Genomic DNA, 22,571 nt, shown 5'->3' with positions numbered 1-22,571 from the left:
ATTACTGTAACACATCGTATGTGTGTTGCAGTGCCATTTACTATCTATAACATACCACAAAGCAATGTTTTGTTTGTTCTGTTGTGTTGGATGAAAAGTCAGATTTTTTAAAATTTGATCTTGTATTTGGGCTTCTCATGCATTTAAAAAGCCACCTGAATACAGCTGCTTTCCAACAGTCCCACTCTGTACCTGCTGGCAGGACACTGTCATTTCTATTTAGGATATGGCTGCTTTAGAAGGAAAAATGAATTTCTGTTTGGATTGGTGCACTTTGAACATAATTACCTGATTTTAAGTTGATCAATTGGGTTGATCAATATTTTGCAAAAGTAGGGAGGCAAAAAGAAAAAATTACCTGCATACCTTCAGCTGTTTGGTTTAACCCAAAGCCCAGAACATATGCCATTGACCATGTAAGCTGCCTATAGATGTTTACAATTTCTTACTTACAGTGAGAAATGTGAGATTGGTGCATTCGCTTCATGATAGTATAAACCATATTGATCACTAAGCACCATCTCACTGAACAGTAAAATGCTTATCATATCCATAACATTGAAACATAACCAACTATTCACTGGTTGTTCAGATTTCTTATGCTTTAGAATTTCTCATATCTGCAAAAAGGCTCCTTTTTTATTCTTCATTTGCAGTATTACCTTGGCTGGCTGTGAAATGTCCAGAAATATTGGACATTTTGGCCAAAAATGTCCAAAATAAAATATAAAATTTTTACTTTTTGAAAAAAAAATGAACAGGATAATGTGTAGGCAATGCATAGATTTTTGTTTTGTGGAATAATTTACTGTTCTATAGATTTATCCTACTTATTTCTAAGTAAAAAAAAATCCTTAAGGTTGAGATAACTTAAACCAAAGACGCTAAAAGTTAAAGACGCTAAAGTTCCTAAGAAAGGTTAGTTTGGAGCTAGGACAGATGTGCCTTGTCGAAAAGTGAAAAATTTCTTTGTCTTTATTGGAAGTTGACCCCAGACAACTAATTTATCTCTTTGAATGCTTAATCTGCTAATAAAAGAAGAGTCTGTTCTCCATCTTTTCATCAGCTAGGGAAAAGCAGGAAAAAACTTTTCATCAGTGCCTTATACTGTAGTTGAAATTTGATTGTTACCAAAAATATAACGCTAATTTAGTTAGGTGTTAATCGAATTCAGCTGAACGGTTCTAAAATGTTAAGGATGTTTCCCAGCTTGTCCAAAACACATTTTTAAGTGTAAAGAAGGACTGAAAGAGCATTTTGGATCAGCTGTGAATATCTTCTACCATATAAAAAATTCAGCTGAATGTGGGTAGCTACTACTAGCTATACAGTGACAAGGATAAATGAGATCCTTCACAGACAACTGTTATTTAATCATCTAGAATTTACCAGTTATAATACATCAATGGTTTTTTTTCTGTTGAAACAGATTTAATATGTAATTTTCCAAAATGTTTTACAGTTATTAGTTAATAAATATATTATCCTAAAACTAGACTGGTATTGAGTGGTATATTTATATTCTTTTCTATTCAATGGCTTTCTATACGTGCAAAGATTTCCAGTGGTCTGGCACATTCATATCGCAGCTTCATATAGTTCAGTAGTATTATAAGACCATCTGTGTGATGATGTCCCCCAAGTGAGAGGGTCCATGACAGCCTGGGTTCAGAGTGGGTTAAGAAAGACTAAACCCATCAATACTTGCCTGTCCCTGTTCCATCTTCTCCATTGCATATCCAGATCTTGAGCCATCTTGATTGGCTGGGATGAGGCAATTTGCGCAGAAGTTAATTTGTTCCTGACACGCACAAGGATAACCGAGATTGCTAGCTATCCCCTCCTTTTGTGTGTTACTTTCACCACCCTTAGATTGTAAGCTCTTTGGGGCAGGGTCTTCTCCTCCTTCTGTGTCACTGTCTGTATTTGTCTGTGTTTGGCAACCAATATTTAATGTATATCACTGCGTAATATGGTGGCACTTTCAAAAATCATGTTTAATATTAATAATAATAATAATAATAATAATAATAATAATAATAGTAATATTAATAATAAAAAATTATAATCCCTTCGAAGCTCTGTAAAACTTAAAAGCTAGGAGGCGATCAGACAGGTAAAAACAGTTTTTTAGTTCCACTTTAACTAGCAGAATTGCTCTGGATTAAAAGTTAGTAGTGCTGCAAACACGGTTATATTTTAATTTCATTCTTTTCATGTTGTTTGTTTGTTTTTTTTTTAACCTCTCCCTTAATGAAATTTATTACCCCTATATTAATTGGCTATCTTTGCCTCCTTAAAGGACCATTTCATTTACAAACAGTAAGAAATTCCCAGCATAGATGTGTCCACAACAAGTTACCTTTTACAAATGGGATTTAAGTAAGACAAAGTTTCCAGAGGGACTGCTTGCTTAAGTGTGTAATTTAGGTTTCCTTTTTCATTTTGTTTTCTCTATATAACTGAAAATTATGCTATAGAGGTTACTGGCTCCAAATCAAGATGAGTACAATTACAGAATGACCTGTGGATTATTTTAACCCTTGTGGCAGAACCTCTGGCTATGGAGGGTTAAAACAACTCAGTAAGCAAGTTGTCTTTCTGCACGCAAATGAGGTCATTCCTGTGTCTTGGCAAACAGCTGTGCTCTCCCTAACCTTTTCTTTCAGGGTTTGAAGGTGGTTCATAATATGTCTGTCAAAAGTGATTTCTTTCTGATCCAGAAGCAACAAGCAGGAACAGATTAATTGCTCTCTCACCCCAAGGTGGTTGGTTCCCTTGTTAGTCAGAGGTGATGTCAATCATTATGTGTGTGTTTGTGACTTGTTTGACTATACTTGTATTTGGAGGAAGATTGGGAAACATTGGCATTTCCATAGCAGAAGAAAATTTACCTTTCATTAAACGCAGATGTTGTCACATTTTCAGACATTTTTCCCACAATCACATAACTAGTATGTAGTACAGAATACATATGTAATACTCCCTGTGAATATAAAGATGGGTACTAGTAATAGGGTTTCTCAACCTTTTTGACTTGAAGGAAGCCTGTGAAATAACCCTTACTATAATTACTATATCCACAACTCACAGTATGTTAGATTGGTGGTCAGTAGGAAGAATGCGTCTTACATGGCTATCCAATGGGAATATTGTCACCCTTACAAATATCCAAAAAGATCATTGGTATTAGTTAAACTGACTTAAGAGACCCGCACTGTTAATTACCAGGAGCAACCTCTGGAGGAACCTCGGAACAGTTCTACGATTTGTTGCCTTCACCAATTCTGTAATCCAAGATCCCTTATATTCAGCTGTACAGTTAACATTTTATTCATCCTGTTTCAGTATTTTTCCTGATTTGGTAGATCTTTTCCTCACTTCTAGTCCCTGTAATTTAAACCTGTCCCTGGTCAATCCAAAATAAAACAAAAACATTGGTTGGACTTGGTCTTTGTTGTAATTGGTGACTTCTTATCTTTATTACTGTGGATAGCATTTAAGCAACCAGACAACTCAGACAGCTGTAAAAAATGCAGGGGCCTTGATGTGTTTGTTTATACTGCAATATTACAATAGAGGTATCACTTCAGGCCTGTATTGCCCTAATTCCTAAAAGCAATATGTTGTCATTTTTACTTTTTTAATCAGATAACCTTTCTACAGGTCAAATAATGTAGAATCAGACAAGGTCACACCTAATATTACTAGACCTAAAAGAATGCCTGTGTTTGGAATAATAACACTAAATTGATTAGATCCCATTTTGATCTCTTACGAGGACAGCTAAGGCTAGGTACACACGTGCAATGTATTGAGAAATTATATACATTTTCCAAAGGAGCAAGTCTATTGGAACAAGGAGGGAATCCAAAAGAATACATTAGCATGTTTGTATATCTATCTCAAATAGAAATCCTATACCCTATATTACCTGTCCATGAAAGTGTAAAAAAGTGTAAGTCATAATGGTTACCTAAAGGTAATATGCTTCCAAGTATTATTTCCAATATTTTTTTTAAAAAAAGTAGTTTTGCTGTTACACTTCAGTGTAAAACTTCAGCAGTTTTCTGCTGTTAAAACTTCAGTAAATTTGAGGTAGGTCCATGTCTTGTACATACACTGCTATGCATCTAACTTTCATATTAAGGTATAGGAGATTGTTTTCATATTGATGTATCTACTGTATAACCTTCCAATGGATATGCAACTCTATACATCCCAATATATGTCCTGTATCTGGTAATTTAAACAAAGTTCAGCTAGATGGGTAAAAACATGTAAAGCACTTCTATGCCTCTTGTCCCTTCAATTGACAGTAAATCAGCTTATCTTCTTTTTGCACCCCTGTCCAGTGAACTAAAGCTGGAGTAACACATTAGTGCCTTGCACAGGTACAGTACATAAAATAATAACTGGTTCATGGTACCGTTTCTACAGGGACTGAAGAAGAGCTGCTAGCAGGAATACAGTATCCAGCACAAGACTTTTACATGCAAGATGATGATGAGCAGCAAGGATGGGTGTCATGGGCTTGGTCCTTTGTTCCCGCTATTGTAAGTTCAGGTAATGATGAGGAAGATGGTGGCATCATGGGATCAGAGGATGGAAATATGCTACAAGGAACAAAATCTCAGCTGTCCAAAGATCCAATCGTCTCCATAGGCTTTTACTGCACAAAGGCCACTGTAACTTTTAAGGTAGGTGTGCTTTATTAATAACTTAGTGTCTTTAATTTAATAATACTATTAACAAATTAGTATTTTTTTGCCTGTTTTTGTTGTTTTAAATGGTTTTCATGTAAGCTCTTTTGTGTTAGTAAATAGGTTCTTGGACTTTGATTAAAAAAATATATATATATATTGGTTAATATTTTTAATCAATAAACCATAACAAGTATGCATTAGGATCTCTTGGCTTGATTTGCTGCCCACTTTTTCCTGTTTAGTAACCGCTAGCAACTAGCATTTTCAAGAAAAGGTCAGAATAGTGAACTGACAGTTTTTTCTCAAGGATTTCCTAATGTAAAATGTGCATCAAATATAATTTTGCCATATAATGCTATATGTTTATATTGTTGAACTCACGTTTAACAACATATGGGTGCAAAACCTGATAAATTTTCCATATTCATCCTAATGCTCCCAATATCTTTCTGCTTTTCTCTTCAGAAAGACATTGTCCTACTTTTTTTTCTGGAACTGCCATTATCTATTTACTGACTTGGTTCTTAAACGCTGCACACATTTTTCTGACACAAATCAGCCTATGCTGCTGCCTCTCCTTTCACTTGTTTGCAATGTTTTAGTCCGATCACTGCTTGAGAGGAGACTAAGAAAATGTTTCTTCCTGACTGCAGCAGGCTGATGACATCTAATCCCAGGCAGGCTGAGATCTCCTATTCCATTCACTGAGTATAATATATATATATATATATATATATATATATATATATATATATATATATATAATATTTATTATCTATAAATGTATTTCTGGGTCTCAGTAGTTGCCTTACATATTCCATTAATGTCACATTAACTCCAAAGTAATGTGTATTTTCACTGATTGATTAGATTATTCCCTTTTTCCCATGAACTACTTTAAATGCCTGTACAAAAAAATGAATACTCACCAACATATGTGTGTTTCCATGCAGCTCAGCTAATCTCAGTGTTTCAGTTTCTGCCTCTGATTAATAAGCTCCCTTCACACACAGTAATATGCATTGTGAGTAGCAATTCTGCTGCTTTTTAACACCTCCTACCCTCGGATGACCTGCAACAAATTAACAAACATCCAACAGGAAAGAGAAGTTACATCTGCAATGAAATGTTCTGTATGAGATTCACATGTTACACTGAGATGGAAAACATTAGCTTTCATTGTTCTCATTTCTAGCAAAGAATGTATGGAATTAATTTGTGGTTCATTTTTTGGTATTAAAAAAAGGGAGTTGTATTTCTGCATTAGCATTTGGAGTGGTTGATATCCTTCCAGGGCAAAGAGAAAAAACATGCCAAATTAAACGTAACATTTTCCTAATACTGTTGAAAATTGTTCTTGTAATGTTTGAGTTCTTTTAATCAATTAATTGCTTTTCCTTTGCAATAATTGCTGACAGCTGATGAGGAGGAAAGAAGGAATTTGCGCTATATATAAAGCTGACTTTCTTTTCATAGCCTCCTGGCTTCACATCGTGCTCTGTGTGACATTATTAGAATCTTTGCTTAGATAGTTCAGCAGAAAAAGTCCCAAGGGGTGACAAAGAAATCTTTAGTTGTATAAATTAGCAGCAGAAAATGTTGGAATTGAAGCGATACCCTTCATTTGCCTAACTTAAGTTAATAAACATTTAAGCTTTCAGGATGACAAAGATCTATTCATCATTTGATTTGAAAACAATCACATTTTTGAAGGAAGATATATGGCCACTTTAATATATTTTATGTGTGGATTTCTTTTTAGATAACGCCTAAAGAAGGGATGCCTAAAAGTTTAATAACTTTAGTTAACCAATAAATGGTCCCACTCAGAGTCCAATGCCTTCTGCGGTATTTGTTGTTGTTGTAGATCTTATGGGGGACAGAGCCTCCAATGTGCCGTTAGAGCTTTTTGGAAAATGTGTTGTAACCTATTTTACAAGTAAAAGGTCTCTCTTTCTCTATGGCTTTGTCAAATTAAATTCTGTTTTATTTTGAGTACATTTTTTTTCCGCACATAAACCACTTGCCCACTTGCCTGTCTGTAATACTGAGTCACTGAGCTTGATTTAAAGCTTTTCAAGACCGGAGAGGATACACTTTCATCAGTGAACCTGGGTGATCCAAAAAACCTGGAATGGATCTGGTCCAGGATTAAAAACATTTGCTAACAAATAGAAAATAACTTAAACAAATCTATTCCAGGTTTGCTGGGTCACTCGAATTCACTTAAGAAAGTGTATCCTTGCCAGCCTTGGAGAGCTTTAATAAATCAGGCCCACTGACATCAATACTTTGTCAGTAGCCTGTAGTAAGTTAGTTTCACACATATAACAGCAATCAACTTTTATCTTTAGGATATGTAAAAAATGTCAAGATCCCTTTTTCTCCTCTGGCATGTTTGCCTTAACATGAACATGCTCCTAAACTAAACCTAACTAAAAATAGTCATAGCCTAACCCTTAAAATGAACCTATCCACCAGTGATACGTCAAATGTCATACTATAACCATAACACCACATTTATGGTAATATATCTAAAATAATGTTTTCTTGCATCAATTAAAAAGCTGCATTATGTAAGACTGTGGAAGAACATTTAGTGTACAATGGGAAAAGTTTATGTTTTGCTGTTTAGCCATGCTGTTTCATGAGTGGTCATGCGTTTTCTACAGATGAGATTGAAGTGCTCAGTGGTCTTTAACTATATTGGGTTCCTGGCAGTATGGGTCAGTAATGATGTAGCAAATTAAAATATGGGGTACAAAAACTATATTAGTGTAAACAGTAAATGTATTTTGATGGTTGTAGCTCTCTCATCTCATATAGCTTCTATGTTGGTACTCTGCTGACCGAGAACACATAGGCTTTCTCACTGCAGAGACCCACGTGTTTCTTTTCTAAACCTGTTCTTGCCTATATGCTGCTAACATCATGACAGATCTAGACCTAAATATCTTTAAGAAGATCTCAATGACTGAGTAATGTTTAACCTTTTGTCAGCTAGTCAATCTCCACTATTCACGAATCACAAGACTCTGGCGGAATGCTAGGAGCCATGTACCGCACAAGTGTTGTTTTAGATACCCGGCCATTTTTCATCCCATGTAGAAATGTAGCGTTGAGAGAAGAGGTGAAAGTAAAATGAAAGGCAGTGTGTTGACTGGACTGGCTCCTGCCCTGCTTTACATTACACTTGGCATATTTTAGTTCAGCCTCCAATGCAGTGGTGTGCTTAATGTCTTGCAGCTGTTTTGTTTGCACCTGTTTCCTGTCCAATAATACACTCTGGCCAATAGTGAACTTTAATTTGTCTTCATCAATGCAGTCTAGTAATGACAGATTGCCATTCTTTAATGCCGGTGTTGCCTGGATTGAAGGTGTGTGTGTGTTGTATTGTTTTCCAGCTCACTGAAATGCAAGCCGAAAGCAGCTACTACAGCCCTCAGAAGGTGAAATCCAGAGAAGTCATACGATGGGAACAAGAAGGGACAACGATCGAGGTAAAGCTTGCCTAGTACATCAATGGCTTTTTAAAACTGTATGTGTTTAGATATCCCTTTCAACATTCAAAAGTGTGTTGGTAATGCTATACAAGTGATTCTTATTACCCGCATTGGTAACTTGGGGGGGGGGGTAAAGGGAACCGTAGGACTCAAAAAGAGGGAACCGTGGGACCCAAAAAAAGGGAACAGTGGGACCCAAAAAAAAGGGAACAGTGGGACCCAAAAAAAGGAACAGTGGGACCCAAAAAAAAGGGAACAGTGGGACCCAAAAAAAAGGGAACAGTGGGACCCAAAAAAAAGGGAACAGTGGGACCCAAAAAAAAAGGGAACAGTGGGACCCAAAAAAAAGGAACAGTGGGACTAAAAAAAAAGGGAACAGTAGGCCTACGTGCAAAGCAAGACAGCCTGGTCAGTTAGTATAGGTACATAGACCTAAGCAAAAAAAAGGCCTGGATTTAAACATAAGATATATATTTATATATCCCTTACTCTAGAATCCAGCACTGCCTCTTTAACAACCACTCTCTTGTGATTTCTAAACTCTCTACAGTGCACTGAGTTGGGTAGTTGGCACATCCCAGTTGTTTTTCTCCTCAGATAGAGTACTAAAATCTATTCATAACTCCCGCTGAGATTGAAAAAGGGACATTGACATTAGTATTTTCAGCAAGTCATTTTAATTTTGCCTGTGAAAGGTTTGGAAATCTTAGTGAATGTTCACAATTTCAGACTTCTTTATGGAGTATAATTTTATGAATAACTACACCATTAATATAAACATGTGTTCTCACTAAAGCAAACTACATTAGCAACACATATAAATCTCAGACAGCATAAGCTCTTCTTTCGGAATTCCTGTACCAACCAAAACTTTGCTTTACTGGCTATGAAATAACTTTCACACCATCATTACTAACATAAACATCAGTGTTTAACCCAGAAATGGTTTAAAGCTGGGTGGGAAGAAATTGTAGGTGGGTGGCAGCCCCTGTATCGTGCCCCAACTCTTCATTAACCACCCAAAAACAGCCAGGTGGTTACTGAAAAGTGCCGGGTGGTACGCCCAGCTAAAAGGGGCTGGGGAGAACACTGGACATTGTTATACCAGTCCAGTTTATAGGCTGAACAAACACTGAACATTGTATTCTTGGAAGGAGGTAGGGTGGGATTACAACTACACCCCCCCCCCCACACACACACACATAGCAAAAAGATCAAGAAAATTGTTGTGAACATCAAGCCTAATATCCTAAAACTACATATAACACAATTTCCTTCAGCTTTGCAAATATACAACTTCTGCTGATTATCTAATCCAGCTTCCATTTCATTTTTTTTGCAAAATATTTCATACAATACATGTTTAAAAACCATTTTAGGCAGAAATCTATTACTTTCCAGCTTGATTTTCTGCTGGAAAGTTTAAATACACCACTAAACAATTCAATCTGTCAATCGGATTTAGCACCCACCTCTGCAATACAGCAAAGCTAAATGTCAGACAGATGTGATATATGAACTCTGCAGAACAGAAAAAAAGGGCTAGAATTTATGATTATAAGATTTGTCGTATTTCGAAAATTTTTTTGTTTACATTTTTTGCAAAATTTTTGTATATAAAATGTATTTTTTATATTGGTGTATAGAAATGTTTTATATTTGCCTGGTTACATTTATGTCCTACTAAAAAGGAATCGTTTATAATATTCAGCTAGTAAATTGATATGTATTGAATGTTGTTAATGAGTCGAGTGTTAGTATACTATTGTAGATGTTATTAATGACCGGTATACATGAGTGATGCTTGAAACATAAGGGCATTTTAAGCGGTTAGGATCTTTTCACACAGGGAACAGCAACCTGAGAATTACATGACTTACTTCATGTACAACCATCATTTCACACTCACAGAGCTGAGCAAATTTGTTGGTACACCACCACTGCGTGAGGTGAGCAGTGACTGATTGCCCAAGCTTTTGTGATGTGTTTATTAACAGTACGATTTGGTTATTTTATGGAACATTTTGTTTTATTACTGGATGTATTCCACCAGTATTTTTGGTTTGGGTGCTGTGTATAGCAAGGGTAGGGACCCAAAGCACGACAGGAGAGTGTTCATAGAGAAAAGTGTTCTGCTACTTTTGCAGTTAAATAGGTGTTTCGCCGTACTATCCCAAAATACAAAATAGTGTTAAAAGAGAAGCTGTAGCAATCACAAGCCATCACACAAATAACATAAATATTTCACTACATCTGTAGTTTAGTCCTGCATCTGTAATTGTCCAGTCAGCCGTCCTTTTTTACTTGGTTGTTTAACATTTCCTTCAGATATCTGAGGCTGAAAAAGTAGGCAGAATAAAGAGCAAGTGTAATTCTTAAAGTGGGATTTAACAGGATATTGATCCCGGATAAAACATTATCACACCACACTCGCTACACTATACTGAATGTTTACGGAAAGAGTTGACATTTATAACTATTTTAACTTCTATACATTGCAGAATACTGGTTTTATTTTGTAACTGAAAGGGACTCTGTTAATATTCCTCCTGCTAATGTTAAAACTGAATGGCTTGCAGTAAGGATTTTCAATGGTTTTGCAAAGATTTACATAAAATGTTATTTCCTCACAGGTATTAATGAAGGGAGAACCTTTCTTCGATTGCCAAATTGGTTTTGTTGGGAGCCAAGCCATATGTTTGAAAGGAATTATGGGGATAAAGGATTTTGAGGAAAATACAAACAGATCTGATTCTGTAAGTAGGAATGTGTCTCAGTTCTTGATTTTATTGTCAATTGCTACCAAACAAGTATTTCATGTGCAAGCAATAAGCTAAAAATTCGGCACTTGTAACATTTAACAGTCAAAGTACAGAAGGTGTTTGAAATGCAAGAATCATATATTTAGAGGTGTAGTTCTGGGGTTCTTGCTAGCATTGGCCATCAGAGAATAATAATGACAGAAGTAGCTACTGGAAATGTATTCCATTTTTTTGCAGTGATATTTTGACACCCAGGAAGAATAAGATTTTAATTTTCTTCTTTAATCCAGCCTTACCTTCAGTCTTTCATCAGTGTTACAGGTTTTTCTCATGTACTGAAATTTCATTTCAATCCATGCTGTGAGATCACACAGTCTGCCTCCTTTCCTGGCAGAAAGAAATCCACCATGATCTACCCCTCTTATTAACCGGATTCAATTCTTTTAATCATGGAAACATTTCCACAGCTTCCAGTTTATGCAAAATACTTTAGAGCACCCTACTAACCCTTCTCACCATCCATTATCTCTCTGAATTGTATAGACAGCTACCTAATATTGATGTCACTGGGTCTTTATTAGGGTGTTTGTGTTTATATGTTAATTCTGTTAGTGTGTTCTTCAGGAGAATTGGAAGATTAAGCTGTGACCTTTTTGGAACTTGTATTTTTTACATTGATTGCATCATCCATAAATCAAAGGTAGACATTGGTAAATAGCGATTGTAGTTTTACATATACTTATCCAACTTATTCCCTTGATAAGATTTCTCCAATAAACTTTCTGGAAATGTAACTGTACTGCAACTGTAGTTATAAACAATCACCGCAAATAAATTAAAATGTCCCACTTGGCATAGGCCCTCTGCTATATATTTTTTATGTGTATGTGTTTTTCTTCTATGCAGGAGGCGTGCTTCTTTACCTGTGGGGAGAGTTTAAGCAGCAAAGGGAACACTTATCTTACTAACTCACTCTTTGACTACAGAAGTCCAGAAAATAATGGAATTCAAGCAGAGTTTATATTAGACTCTTCTTCCCACAAGGTGGGTATACTCGTGTGATGCAGTATATAATTTCAGGCCTGTACACAGAAATCAGGCAGGGAGGGGTACTTATAAACGTTTTTATGTAAACATTTTGCCATTAAATTTTTGCTATATGAAAAGGTGACTATGTGGATCTAATATTTCATATACACAAATATTCACATTCGTTTGCCCCATAAAAGATCTGATTATCAGTGATTGAGTCTAAAAAAACCTGTTTAGGCTGATAATTGAATTGTGTATAGGCAGGATAATGTGTAAGTGTATGTTTTTAATGTGACTTGATGTAAAGTTTTATTGTGATAGTACTGTACTATGTTATTTGGTAAATAGAACATCTAATAAGTAAATATACCTTTGCCATGTCCCTTTTTTAAATAAATAAAATAATAATAAAAATCTTTATTTCAGGCCAATTTACTACTGCACTAACACTATTGCAGCACCCCGACACTTTACAACTATCATGCCTTGTGCTTCACTGCATCTGGAAAAAAAAGCACAGGTGCATTTTGTGGTCTGTTTTAATATCTTGAAAGATCATTGCCTAAAATTTATCAGGTACCAAAAAGAGCAAGGCTTTGTGTCTTAAAGTTCCAGTTAACATGCTGATATAAAAAAAAAAAAAACAGCAAAGGGGTGTGTCTGCAATTTGCAGGTCTTCTTGCTGAAATAGTTTATATATTGAGAACAATCTTTTTATTTTGCCATTAGAATTTTGTATTATTCAGACCATGCAAGTAAGTTCCTTTGTTATACATAGACATAGGAGAATGAACAATACACTTCATTTCCTATAGTGTGCCTGCCACAAACTCAAGCAGGGAAGAATCATGACCACAATTGATCCCTATGAAAACATTTTCCTTTTGCTTTCCATGTTGTCACATTACTCAGAGTGCAACTGGGGGCATTCTACCTGGCAGGGCCTGTGTGTGTAATTTCATTGAAAATTGCTTTATCCATGGTCAGAATTCTGTGTTCATGTCTATTTGATGTCTCTGATCATAACTATCCTGCCGTTTTGTGTCTGTGCAACTCCACGGAAAAAGACTGGTCTCATTTTCAGCTTGGTAATTTTTCCCTAACGCCCATCTGCATTGGCCAAATTGAACATGGCAGGGTTATGACAGTCCCAGACACAAGTGGAATGTGGTGGGAACCCACTCTGTTGAAACTTGTGGTAAACCAAAATTATTCTGGTCTGTTTTGTCTTCCATTTTACTTTGATTTAAAACCTATTTCTAAAGTTGTTGAATATCTAAGTTCATATATATATATATATATATATATATATATATATATATATATATATATATATATATATATATATATATATTGCACCATGTTTTATTATTTGCACTTGCATCATGTTTAATATTTTATTTTTTCCCTGCATATGATGAAAGATACATCCGCATATGAAAATTAAAAACCTACCTAAATACTTCTTATTCATACACACGTGTATCAATGAAAACCAAAATGAAAGCATCACACGAGCATACAATTAAAGATATTTATTAACTAGCTATTGTAAGTGTGATATCCAGAATGTCCAGCAAACTTAGACTTAAATAGGCCATAGATGTTTCTTTACCTGTTTTGAAAAGGTAAGTCTTTTGGATAACATCTGTCTTTTTCATGGAGATAAGGCTTTTTTTTTTGTTCACAATGAAACCCAAACATGCTTGCATCTGAGATACTTTGTCTGTGCTGTTATAATCTGTGACTTCTCTTGTGTCTGAGTTAGAGCTCTGTTTGCTTTGCTTTGTTGATAGGAGACATACACAGAGATAGTTGGAATGCAGAGGTTTGGGGCACTCTACATGGATTACCTGTACACAATGGAGTGTACTAGTGCTAAAGGTACACATTTCTTTCATTTTTGTTTGTCCTTTCTTCAGAAACAAACTTTTCATGGAGAACCACCTGGTCCTTGAAAGTCTGCCCCCTGTATTAGCTTGGATATTTACCTTCCTATATAAGCTGTTCTGTGCAGATCATTTACAGATCTTTTTGCATTAAGCTGTTTACCTGATTATGGCCAGGTCTGCTCCTTGAGAACAATCTATGACGATATATATTTCTTTGTACAATTGCAATGCCATGCCACTAGTTGTCTGACTATTGTATGTATGTATTGTATTGTATGTATTGTATGACTATTCTTTTTGACGTAGCTGATGGAGAATAATGTGGGCATGTGGCGACAGTCTTATTTTTATTTTCTGTGTAGAAAAGGGAATGATTAGCAATGTGGATAATGTTTTCCCACATAATCTGTGAGACTGAGCTGTAAATGCCTGGTACAGACTAGTAGTTGCTTAGGGAACCAGTGCAAATGTTTAGAGACAGTACTGTACTGGATGGAAGAATACACATAGACGATCTCCCTGTAATGTATATTCAAAAAATGTGGTTTTATGTGGATATTGTGAAAACATTCATCCCACATTCATCATCCCTCTTATGACAATGATGCGCAATGGTCAACTACCTTAAGGGCTGGTAAACACCAGTAGGGTTTGTATTACAGATTGAATTCTAATGGCCTCTAAAGTAACTCAAATCTTTTCTTACCGTATATGAATATAACAAACGGATTTTCCCTCTCTTCATTTAGCAATGAAGCGATCAGACCAAATAAATCTTGAATGAAAGTACACATGCAATGTCATGTTGTATCTGACTGACTTTCCAATCACATCTGTCTTAGGGAAATAAGGATTGTGAGTGCAAAATATTGTACACATGTGGGCTGTTTTCTTTGTTCGAACCAATTACCGGTCATTTAAGTGCAAAATTGACAGTTGTTTTTTTTTTTGTTCGTTAATGAATTTTTTTTATAAATTAATTTTTTTAAATTAGTGTTATTATTTTTTTTTATAATAGTAAGAGTGTGTTTGATGAAAGAAAAAAAACAAAACTTAACATGCAATATAACGTTTCATAATGGTATTGTGCTTTACCAGGATCTATAAGTCAGCAGGAACTTCCTACATTGAAGCCAGAAGAAATCAGCAATATCCAAGAGATGTCTATAAAGAGGCTTGTTATTGGACCCATCGACTTAAGACTGGACAGCAGCTCAGTGCATAGGATCATGAAGATGGTGGCCTGCTCTTTTGATCATGAATATGAGGCTTATAGCTGTTCGCGTTCTGGTATTTTCTTCTTGTTTCAGACTTGGTTTATTCATATTCTTTAAATGATATATAAACTTTACAGTGGGTAGTAAAGCTAATTTACAAAAAAATACCTGTCAAACATTTTAGGTGAAATTTCAAAAGGCTTCACTATCATTTTGCTCAAATTAAAGGTTCAGCTAAACCAGTTTCATATTTAAAGTCAACTATGAGGCTAACATATGGCAGCTGTTATTGCTGACACATTTTTCAGTTTAGGAACCAGGCCTTCATCCTGATAACTTTTCTACCTGGTGATTTACTGTCCTGAAGTAAATATGCAACCAGTAAAGACTGCAGAAATTAAATTCTCATCCTGCATACTTTCTATAGATGTTAAAATCAAGACTGAAAGACAACACAAAACCTTCACCTTTAAACAAGTAATCAGCTTCCTATTTTCTGTCTTCCAGTAGTACTCTTAGGCTACATACACACGTCAGATGATTCTCGTCTGATAATCACCTTAGGGCCAACATCGGCTGAGAATCTGGCTTGTGTACAGCGTGCGTTGTTCGTTGTTCATGGATGATGAAAAAAAGGGAAGAGCACAATGGGGTGCTGCTCTGTCGTTCTCCCCTCTCCATAGAACAGAACAGCGATGTATGTTGATCGGGCCTTCAATCTTTTATCATTGGAAAGGATCATAAAAGACCCTTTTCAACAATAATTAATAGACGTATGTACACAGCCTTACTTTTTTAGCTGTCTTTTGACTACACAATAAGGGAGTGCTGCAAGAAATCGCAGTCATGATTGTAAACAGTAAAGCTTCATACACATGTGCAATTATTGCCGTTGGAAAGGATCTTTCACAATCCTTTCCAACGGCAAAGGACTACACTGCATGAACGAGTGCTGTACATACAGCATCATTCTGCTCTATGGAGAGGGGAGGGGGAGAATGACAGAGCAGCACCCCGCTGCACGCTCTCCCCTTTCCCTTGCATTACGATCGTTCATCGTTCGTCGTCCATCGTCCGTAGATCCGCCAGGACCATCATTTGGACGATGGACGACGGGCTCTGTATAGCCCTGAGCTGATTGTCAGGCAAGAACTATTGGACGTATGTATGTAGCTTTAGACTATAGTACAGGTCATACAGAGAGAAGGTAATATGGCCTTAATCTCCATTGATAATTGAACCTATCATTCAGTAACTGCACATGTCTGAACCTATGCTTACTTGTGCTTTGTCTGAAAGAAAGATCCATAGAGAGTAACTAAACCTGCCATTTATAACCAAATATTGTAACAGTCTGAAGAGGTGTCAAATTATGTTAATGAGCGGTACACAAGCCTGGTAACATCCTTTCTTTACAGAAAAACAAGTAAAATAATATTTTACATTGCCAACCAACAACACTGCTATGCTTTTCTTTAGCTCCAGTTGAAGAATGTAAGACTTTACCTAGTTCAGAAGAGGTGGCGTCACTGGAAGAATACATACCAACACGACTTACATGCGTCACATTACTTAAGTGTTCTATCACCATCACCATGGCGGAGTTCAACCTGCTTGAGCCTTTACTTTCTGTTATATTGGGGCAAAAGGTATAAACTTTAATAATGCACTGGGCTTTGTAGATTCTCAACAGTTTTTTTTTAAAGATTAACTTTGCCACTGCTTTTTTTAAAATGTGTCCTATTCTGTGTGCATCCAAAAAGTTTGTTAACTAAATACTTTGTTTTTACTAAAGTTATAGTAAAAAAAAAAACTCCTGTTTCATCTTCTATGATGAAAACCAATCTTTTTTTAATATAATTTCATTAGGTGAATTAAGGACTCCTTAAAGAAGCTGTAGCAATATGTTCAAGAGACTTGGCAGAGATTTTGCTCAATAGTTCATGTTAATAGATGCATTTTGGATTCACTTTTCTCCTAATTGCATCTAATTATTTTTCTCCCCATAAACTCCAGAGCCAGGGTCATAAGATGACTCTTGTTCAGTAGTTGGAAGTTTGACGTAAGAAGATAATTACAGACCTATTTGTGGCAGCAGCTGTTTGACACTGAAAATCTGCATTTCATCACGATTATGTAATTTGCAATAAAACACCGTGATTTTCATAGAGCCAATGCAATCTGTATCCCTTTACTTGAGAACATAGCTATGTTCCTCGAGTTTGTAAACCTGATGGAAACCTGCTCAATATAGACTGGTTATTGTCCTATATAACCTGAAAATTCTAACTGTAATGCCTTCAGCTACAGAGCTGCTAATTTTAATCACCTTGTATATAACTCTTCTCCAGCTGGGTATCATCAGTGGATTGCAGTTCAAATATATTGTTACCTTTGGGAGCTCTCATGATTTGAACTAGTATGTAAGATCGCTTCCATAGCAGGTATGGTGAGGTCATATACTATATTGAACATCTGGAAATATTAGGGAAGGGTTGCTAAAATTGCATACAGGTCACAAAAGTAGTTTATTTTTTTTGAAAGCATCCCTGTAGGTATCATTTGTAAGCCACGATAAAGGGTTTGAAGAATAAGGCAGAGCCAGAAGGATTGGGGTGGAATTATACATGGTGGTGGGTGTAGCTTGAGAAAATTTGATAGAGTAGTGTTAATAGAAAATGTGGTGAGGCACAGGTCACTTGCAGGGTGGATCAATGATTTAGAAGGTATGAGGAGAAAAGTGAAACTATACCAGATCTTGGGTTATGTATGACTTTGGATGCTGGAATTAAGAATTTAAATTTACTAGAAGGGTTAGCTAAGGTGAAACTGCATTAAATGGCTGCCAACTCAAAATTAGTTGGAGAGAATGTGAAGCAAGGATGATTAACAGTAGTCAATTTAGACAGGAAATATTCTAATGATTGTGCATATTGTCATGTTTTGCATTAAGTTGAAAGTGAAGATATTGCAACATTTTGTAAACAAAATCATACGAAGAGTTTTTTAAGACTACTTACACAGGTCAGATGATTGTTGTCCAACATTATTCATGGATCCGACCTGACAGATCCACGAACGATGGAAGACGAACAACCGCTCGCTCGTTCTACCTCTTCCTCTTCATAGAACATACCGGCACTGTATGTACAGTGCTCGTTCATTCATCTTTGGTCTTTTGTCATTGGAAACAATCGTGATATCCCAGGCAATTTTAAAGACAATACCAAGTTGAAATGCTTTGCAATCAACAAAAAATTCAGCTGCTTTCTTTCTCACCACTCATCCCTAATACAGACTACAGATAGTAGTATATTCAATTGTACTGTGATGTTTTTGTTAGTGTTATTATATATAAGTGGTAAAATGTGACCCTGTTTTCCGATAGTTCTCTTGGATTTAGTTGTTTCACCCATATATCCTCCTCTTATTTAATATTTACCATGGGACACACAGAGCTCATGTAGGTTAAACTGGTAATTTTGATACCCGCTTTGGCAAAATGATTAGCCCAAGATTGTTTTTTGTTTTAGTTTTATAACAGATAACACATCAGATTAGTGTTTAAAACAACTTCCTTGTGTGCAGGTAACAGGTACACTTCACAGCGTTTGAGAAATGTGTTTTTAGCTTTGGCAGCCTGCTTTTTCACTCACCCAGTGGTGCATTTAACAAGACGAATTAAGTGTGTGTAATTTTCTTTTTAGCATTCCACAGGTACTTTAAGCACAACAAGTTTTCAGCCAATACGACCTCTGCCTGCAATCAAAATACTTGCTGACAAAATCAACATTGAGCATTCGGTGCCAATGTATGCAGAGCAGTTGGTCCAGACAGTGAGCAGCCTGAGCCAGCCCTCAGATAACCTACTGCACCACTGCTACGCACACTGCTACCTAAAGGTAAGGTATTGGACTGTTAAGTTGCTCTTCTATTCCTATGTTCCCAAATCCACATTATCGTACTTGCACGTGAGTTCTCTGTAGCAGCCAGGCACATTTTTTCTTTTCAAATGTCCAGTAAGAAAATGGCATTATTTGGTTGATTGCTTTGGATAACACGGACATGGGCCATTCAGACACTTTAATGTTATTTTATGTAATATGACAACCTTTGAAATGACTCCACTTTTTTTTCTGTAAAGTCTTAGTAATATGATGTGTGAAGTTTGCACACATTTATATGCCTTTATGTTTTTTGGTCTGTGAATTCCCAACAATTTAATTTTTTTATGTTTTGGAGCATAGGACGATTAAAGCCTTTATGCAAATATTAACCTCCTGCCCCCATTTAGGCTATCCTGAAATTTTTTTCTCACTATATAAAGCTGAACATACTCCTCTAAATCCTTCACTCAGGTCTTTCTCAGTGATTTTCTGGTGTGGGGGACCACTAATCAAGCCTTGCATATGACTCTACCAGCCAGTACCCTACAGTCCTTTTGTGCTGATGTCACGAATGCAGGACCTTGCTCTGGACAGCCATGTTATGGCCCAAAACCAGGGACAGATAAAAATATTGCCTATTCACCTAATAGGCACACCCAATGTTTTGTGGCTCTTTGGTGATATTCCGTTGTTCTGCACTATATGTTTGAGTAGATTAGCTTTTGTCAACCATGGTTCCTTTGAACCCTGAGCTGTCACAGATTGACCTCCCCTCTAATGGAAGCTACTTAGCTGAAGTTTCAATACAATGCGGTAGAGCTTGAGTATGGCCTGTATTGTACATTACATCATTGATCCTTACACTAACTTTTGAATAATATTTATTAGCAGGGTTCCCAAGGACCCAAAATATATTTTACTGGTTCCACTGGGGTATTAAGCTTGGTCTGTGCTGTATAGGTAGGCAGCATCAAATCATTCTATTTTCTGGAAATATTAACATGTAAAACATTAATTTTTTTTTCTTTTCTTTTAGTTAGGTGAGGGAAGGTTTACAAGCTCTGTCATGTTTTTGTTGCTGTCTGTGTCCCTGTCCTGCTATCTATTTGCATGGCATAGATGTAAGAAACTGCATCCACATCTGGAAGGTCCTTACTAGGGCAAAAATCACTTTGCCAATTGAACTTGCTGTACACCTATACTATATATATATATATATATATATATATGTTATGAATGGTCTAATGGTAACAGGAGAAACGTTGACGTAAACATAGAAATACATCACTTTAAATATATGCTTTAATAAGTTGATGTAACAAAATTATGTCTTCCCACCATCTGATATATGATTGAATTAAAAAATATTTTAATGAAATTCTCTAATATAAAGGTGTACATTACAAGGTGTACATTATTATAGCTATCATCTAGTATTTAGAAATAAAAAAATACAGACGTATTCATATTTAGGCCCCATTCATACTTGTAAGCACCACTGCAGGTAACAGCGTGCGGTAAACCTGGGGTGTGGTTCTTCCTTCAGAGCTCCAGACTTATCCCTTTCTGGAAACGCACCACATTCCACTACAGCCACATGCACAAAAGAGTTTTCAACCTATTCACTTGCACAGAATGCTGTGGTTAACTCTGGGTCAGAAATTGTGCTAATTTGCATACTTGTAACATTAGGGGATAAAAATTGGCTTTTAAATTGGACTAATTTATATAATGCTAATATGATTTTTATTGTATTTTTCTTTTAAATTTAAACCATCCATAATTTTCATCCACAATAAATTCTTTATTTTATATATTATATATTATATATATATCTATATTCTTTCAATTTATGCCCTTGATAAGATATCCTATAGTTCCATTTAGTTCCTTCAACATTATTTATGCCATGTGCCTTGCTCTAAGTATGGCAAGGATATTAGGAATATAAAAGAACACTCTACCGTGTGACCTGTTCACCTGAAATGTACTGACAGGGCTCTTGACCATAAAATGTAGACTTTGTTAGCTTAGTTCCTAACATTTTTTTACCAGCATATACTAGATAATGGATCACATATGTCATAAGTGCATTGCATGTGAGCAATTGCTGTACTCTGGGTTGATATTAGGACGTGTGGCAGACAGAGAACAAGTTGTCTACCCAGAATCCTTTGCTTCCATTCAAAGTAGCTGTGCAATTGAGTTTTTTAGATATTCAGAAACCATTGACCTGCGAAGTGAAGGAAAACGTACTATTCAGAATTTCACATCATGATCCCAAAAATAAGTTTTTCTTGACCTGTAAAGGGCAACAAAGAAATATATCCACAAATCATTGCGGTGTGTAGTTAAAACTTCAAAGACCTAGAATAAAGTCATCACAAAGAAACATAAATGCTCATGTATAGTAGAGTATGGAACCAATTATGGACCCCAACAGGTCGTTCTAGGACAGATGTGCAGGGGAATACTGTACAAGAGACAACTCCAGTGTGATAAATCAAAAACACTTTACTTGAGGGATGGAAAGTTAAAGAGTGAACATAGCTATAGTGATTAAAATGTCACATATAAAAAGAACGCTTAGCCAGACATGATCATTTGCCATTAATTGAGAATGGCCCCACTAATCTCTATCACTGCAGTAGCCTGGAATAGGAAAGTTTCACACAGAATAATTGTCCAGAGGTTGCAACCTTTTTAAAAGAAACAGAACAAACTTAGTGGGAGTCGCTAAAGCTGGGTACAAACAAAATATTTTAAATATTTTCTTCAAAAATTACAAGACAAAGAAATCCATCAGGACTGTGGGAGCACCCCAAAGGGTCTTCGTACTGCAGAGAAAAATACAGGGGGGGGGGGGGGGGGGCAGGTACATGACCAATCACCATGCTCACAAGGAGCTAGATCAGCAGTGACTGGTCGTTATTACAGGAAGCTTCTACACAGAAGTTGCCTCAATCTGGATTATTGCATTGATTTGAAAAAAAAAGTATGTTTTTTTTTTTTTAAATCTGGTATCCAAAAAGAGCCAAATGAATAAAAAAAAAGCATTTATTCACAAACACTTCCAGTGTTTGGGACTTGAAATATCCTTTATGGCTAAATGACATTTCAGTCCAGTGAGGATCAGTGACACCATTGATGGATGAGAATTTTAGCAAGATTAAAGCAAATCTAAACCCCAAAACAATGGAGTGGTGCCATTATTGTATTAGTTATTGTCTATATCAGGACAATATACAGAAGATAGGATTCTGGAACTACCCCTCTCCAATTGCCTATAACATAAAGCTGCATGGTGTTGTAGTCCGCAGGGAACAGTGGAAGTGGTAGCAGATAGTGCGGACAAGAAGCACAGGAAGTTATCCACTGCTAGATCAACTGAATTGTTTTCATATCTGATAGAAAAAAAGCTTTAATGGAATATTTAACAGACCAAAAGGAACAAAAGATGATCAGTGAGTTGTTGGGGTTTACATATACTTTAAGCTAATATTACTAAGAATTGTAAGCATTGACTTAGTTTATATCCATGCTAATGTGTACTATGCTAAAACTGCATTCGA

The 22,571-nt window shown here is 36.1% G+C and overlaps 1 protein-coding gene across 3 annotated transcripts in view; it reads left to right on the top strand.

Annotated features, from left to right (window-relative positions):
• VPS13B (vacuolar protein sorting 13 homolog B) overlaps window positions 1–22,571 on the top strand; it is a 520,025-nt gene that overhangs the window by 57,616 nt on the left and 439,838 nt on the right. For all 3 annotated transcript variants that reach the window (XM_072410846.1, XM_072410847.1, XM_072410848.1), the window contains exons 8-15: window positions 4,441–4,700; window positions 8,111–8,206; window positions 10,843–10,965; window positions 11,878–12,015; window positions 13,800–13,887; window positions 14,994–15,185; window positions 16,592–16,761; window positions 18,820–19,014. In XM_072410846.1, coding sequence (XP_072266947.1) covers window positions 4,441–4,700; window positions 8,111–8,206; window positions 10,843–10,965; window positions 11,878–12,015; window positions 13,800–13,887; window positions 14,994–15,185; window positions 16,592–16,761; window positions 18,820–19,014 — 1,262 coding nt within the window. The remainder of the gene's footprint in view (window positions 1–4,440; window positions 4,701–8,110; window positions 8,207–10,842; window positions 10,966–11,877; window positions 12,016–13,799; window positions 13,888–14,993; window positions 15,186–16,591; window positions 16,762–18,819; window positions 19,015–22,571) is intronic.

The sequence above is a fragment of the Pyxicephalus adspersus genome, chromosome 5, assembly GCF_032062135.1.
Source record: "Pyxicephalus adspersus chromosome 5, UCB_Pads_2.0, whole genome shotgun sequence".
NCBI classification, from domain to species: Eukaryota; Metazoa; Chordata; class Amphibia; order Anura; family Pyxicephalidae; genus Pyxicephalus; species Pyxicephalus adspersus.
Note: the sequence above shows the minus strand (reverse complement) of the source record. Positions and strands in the feature narration are given on the sequence as shown.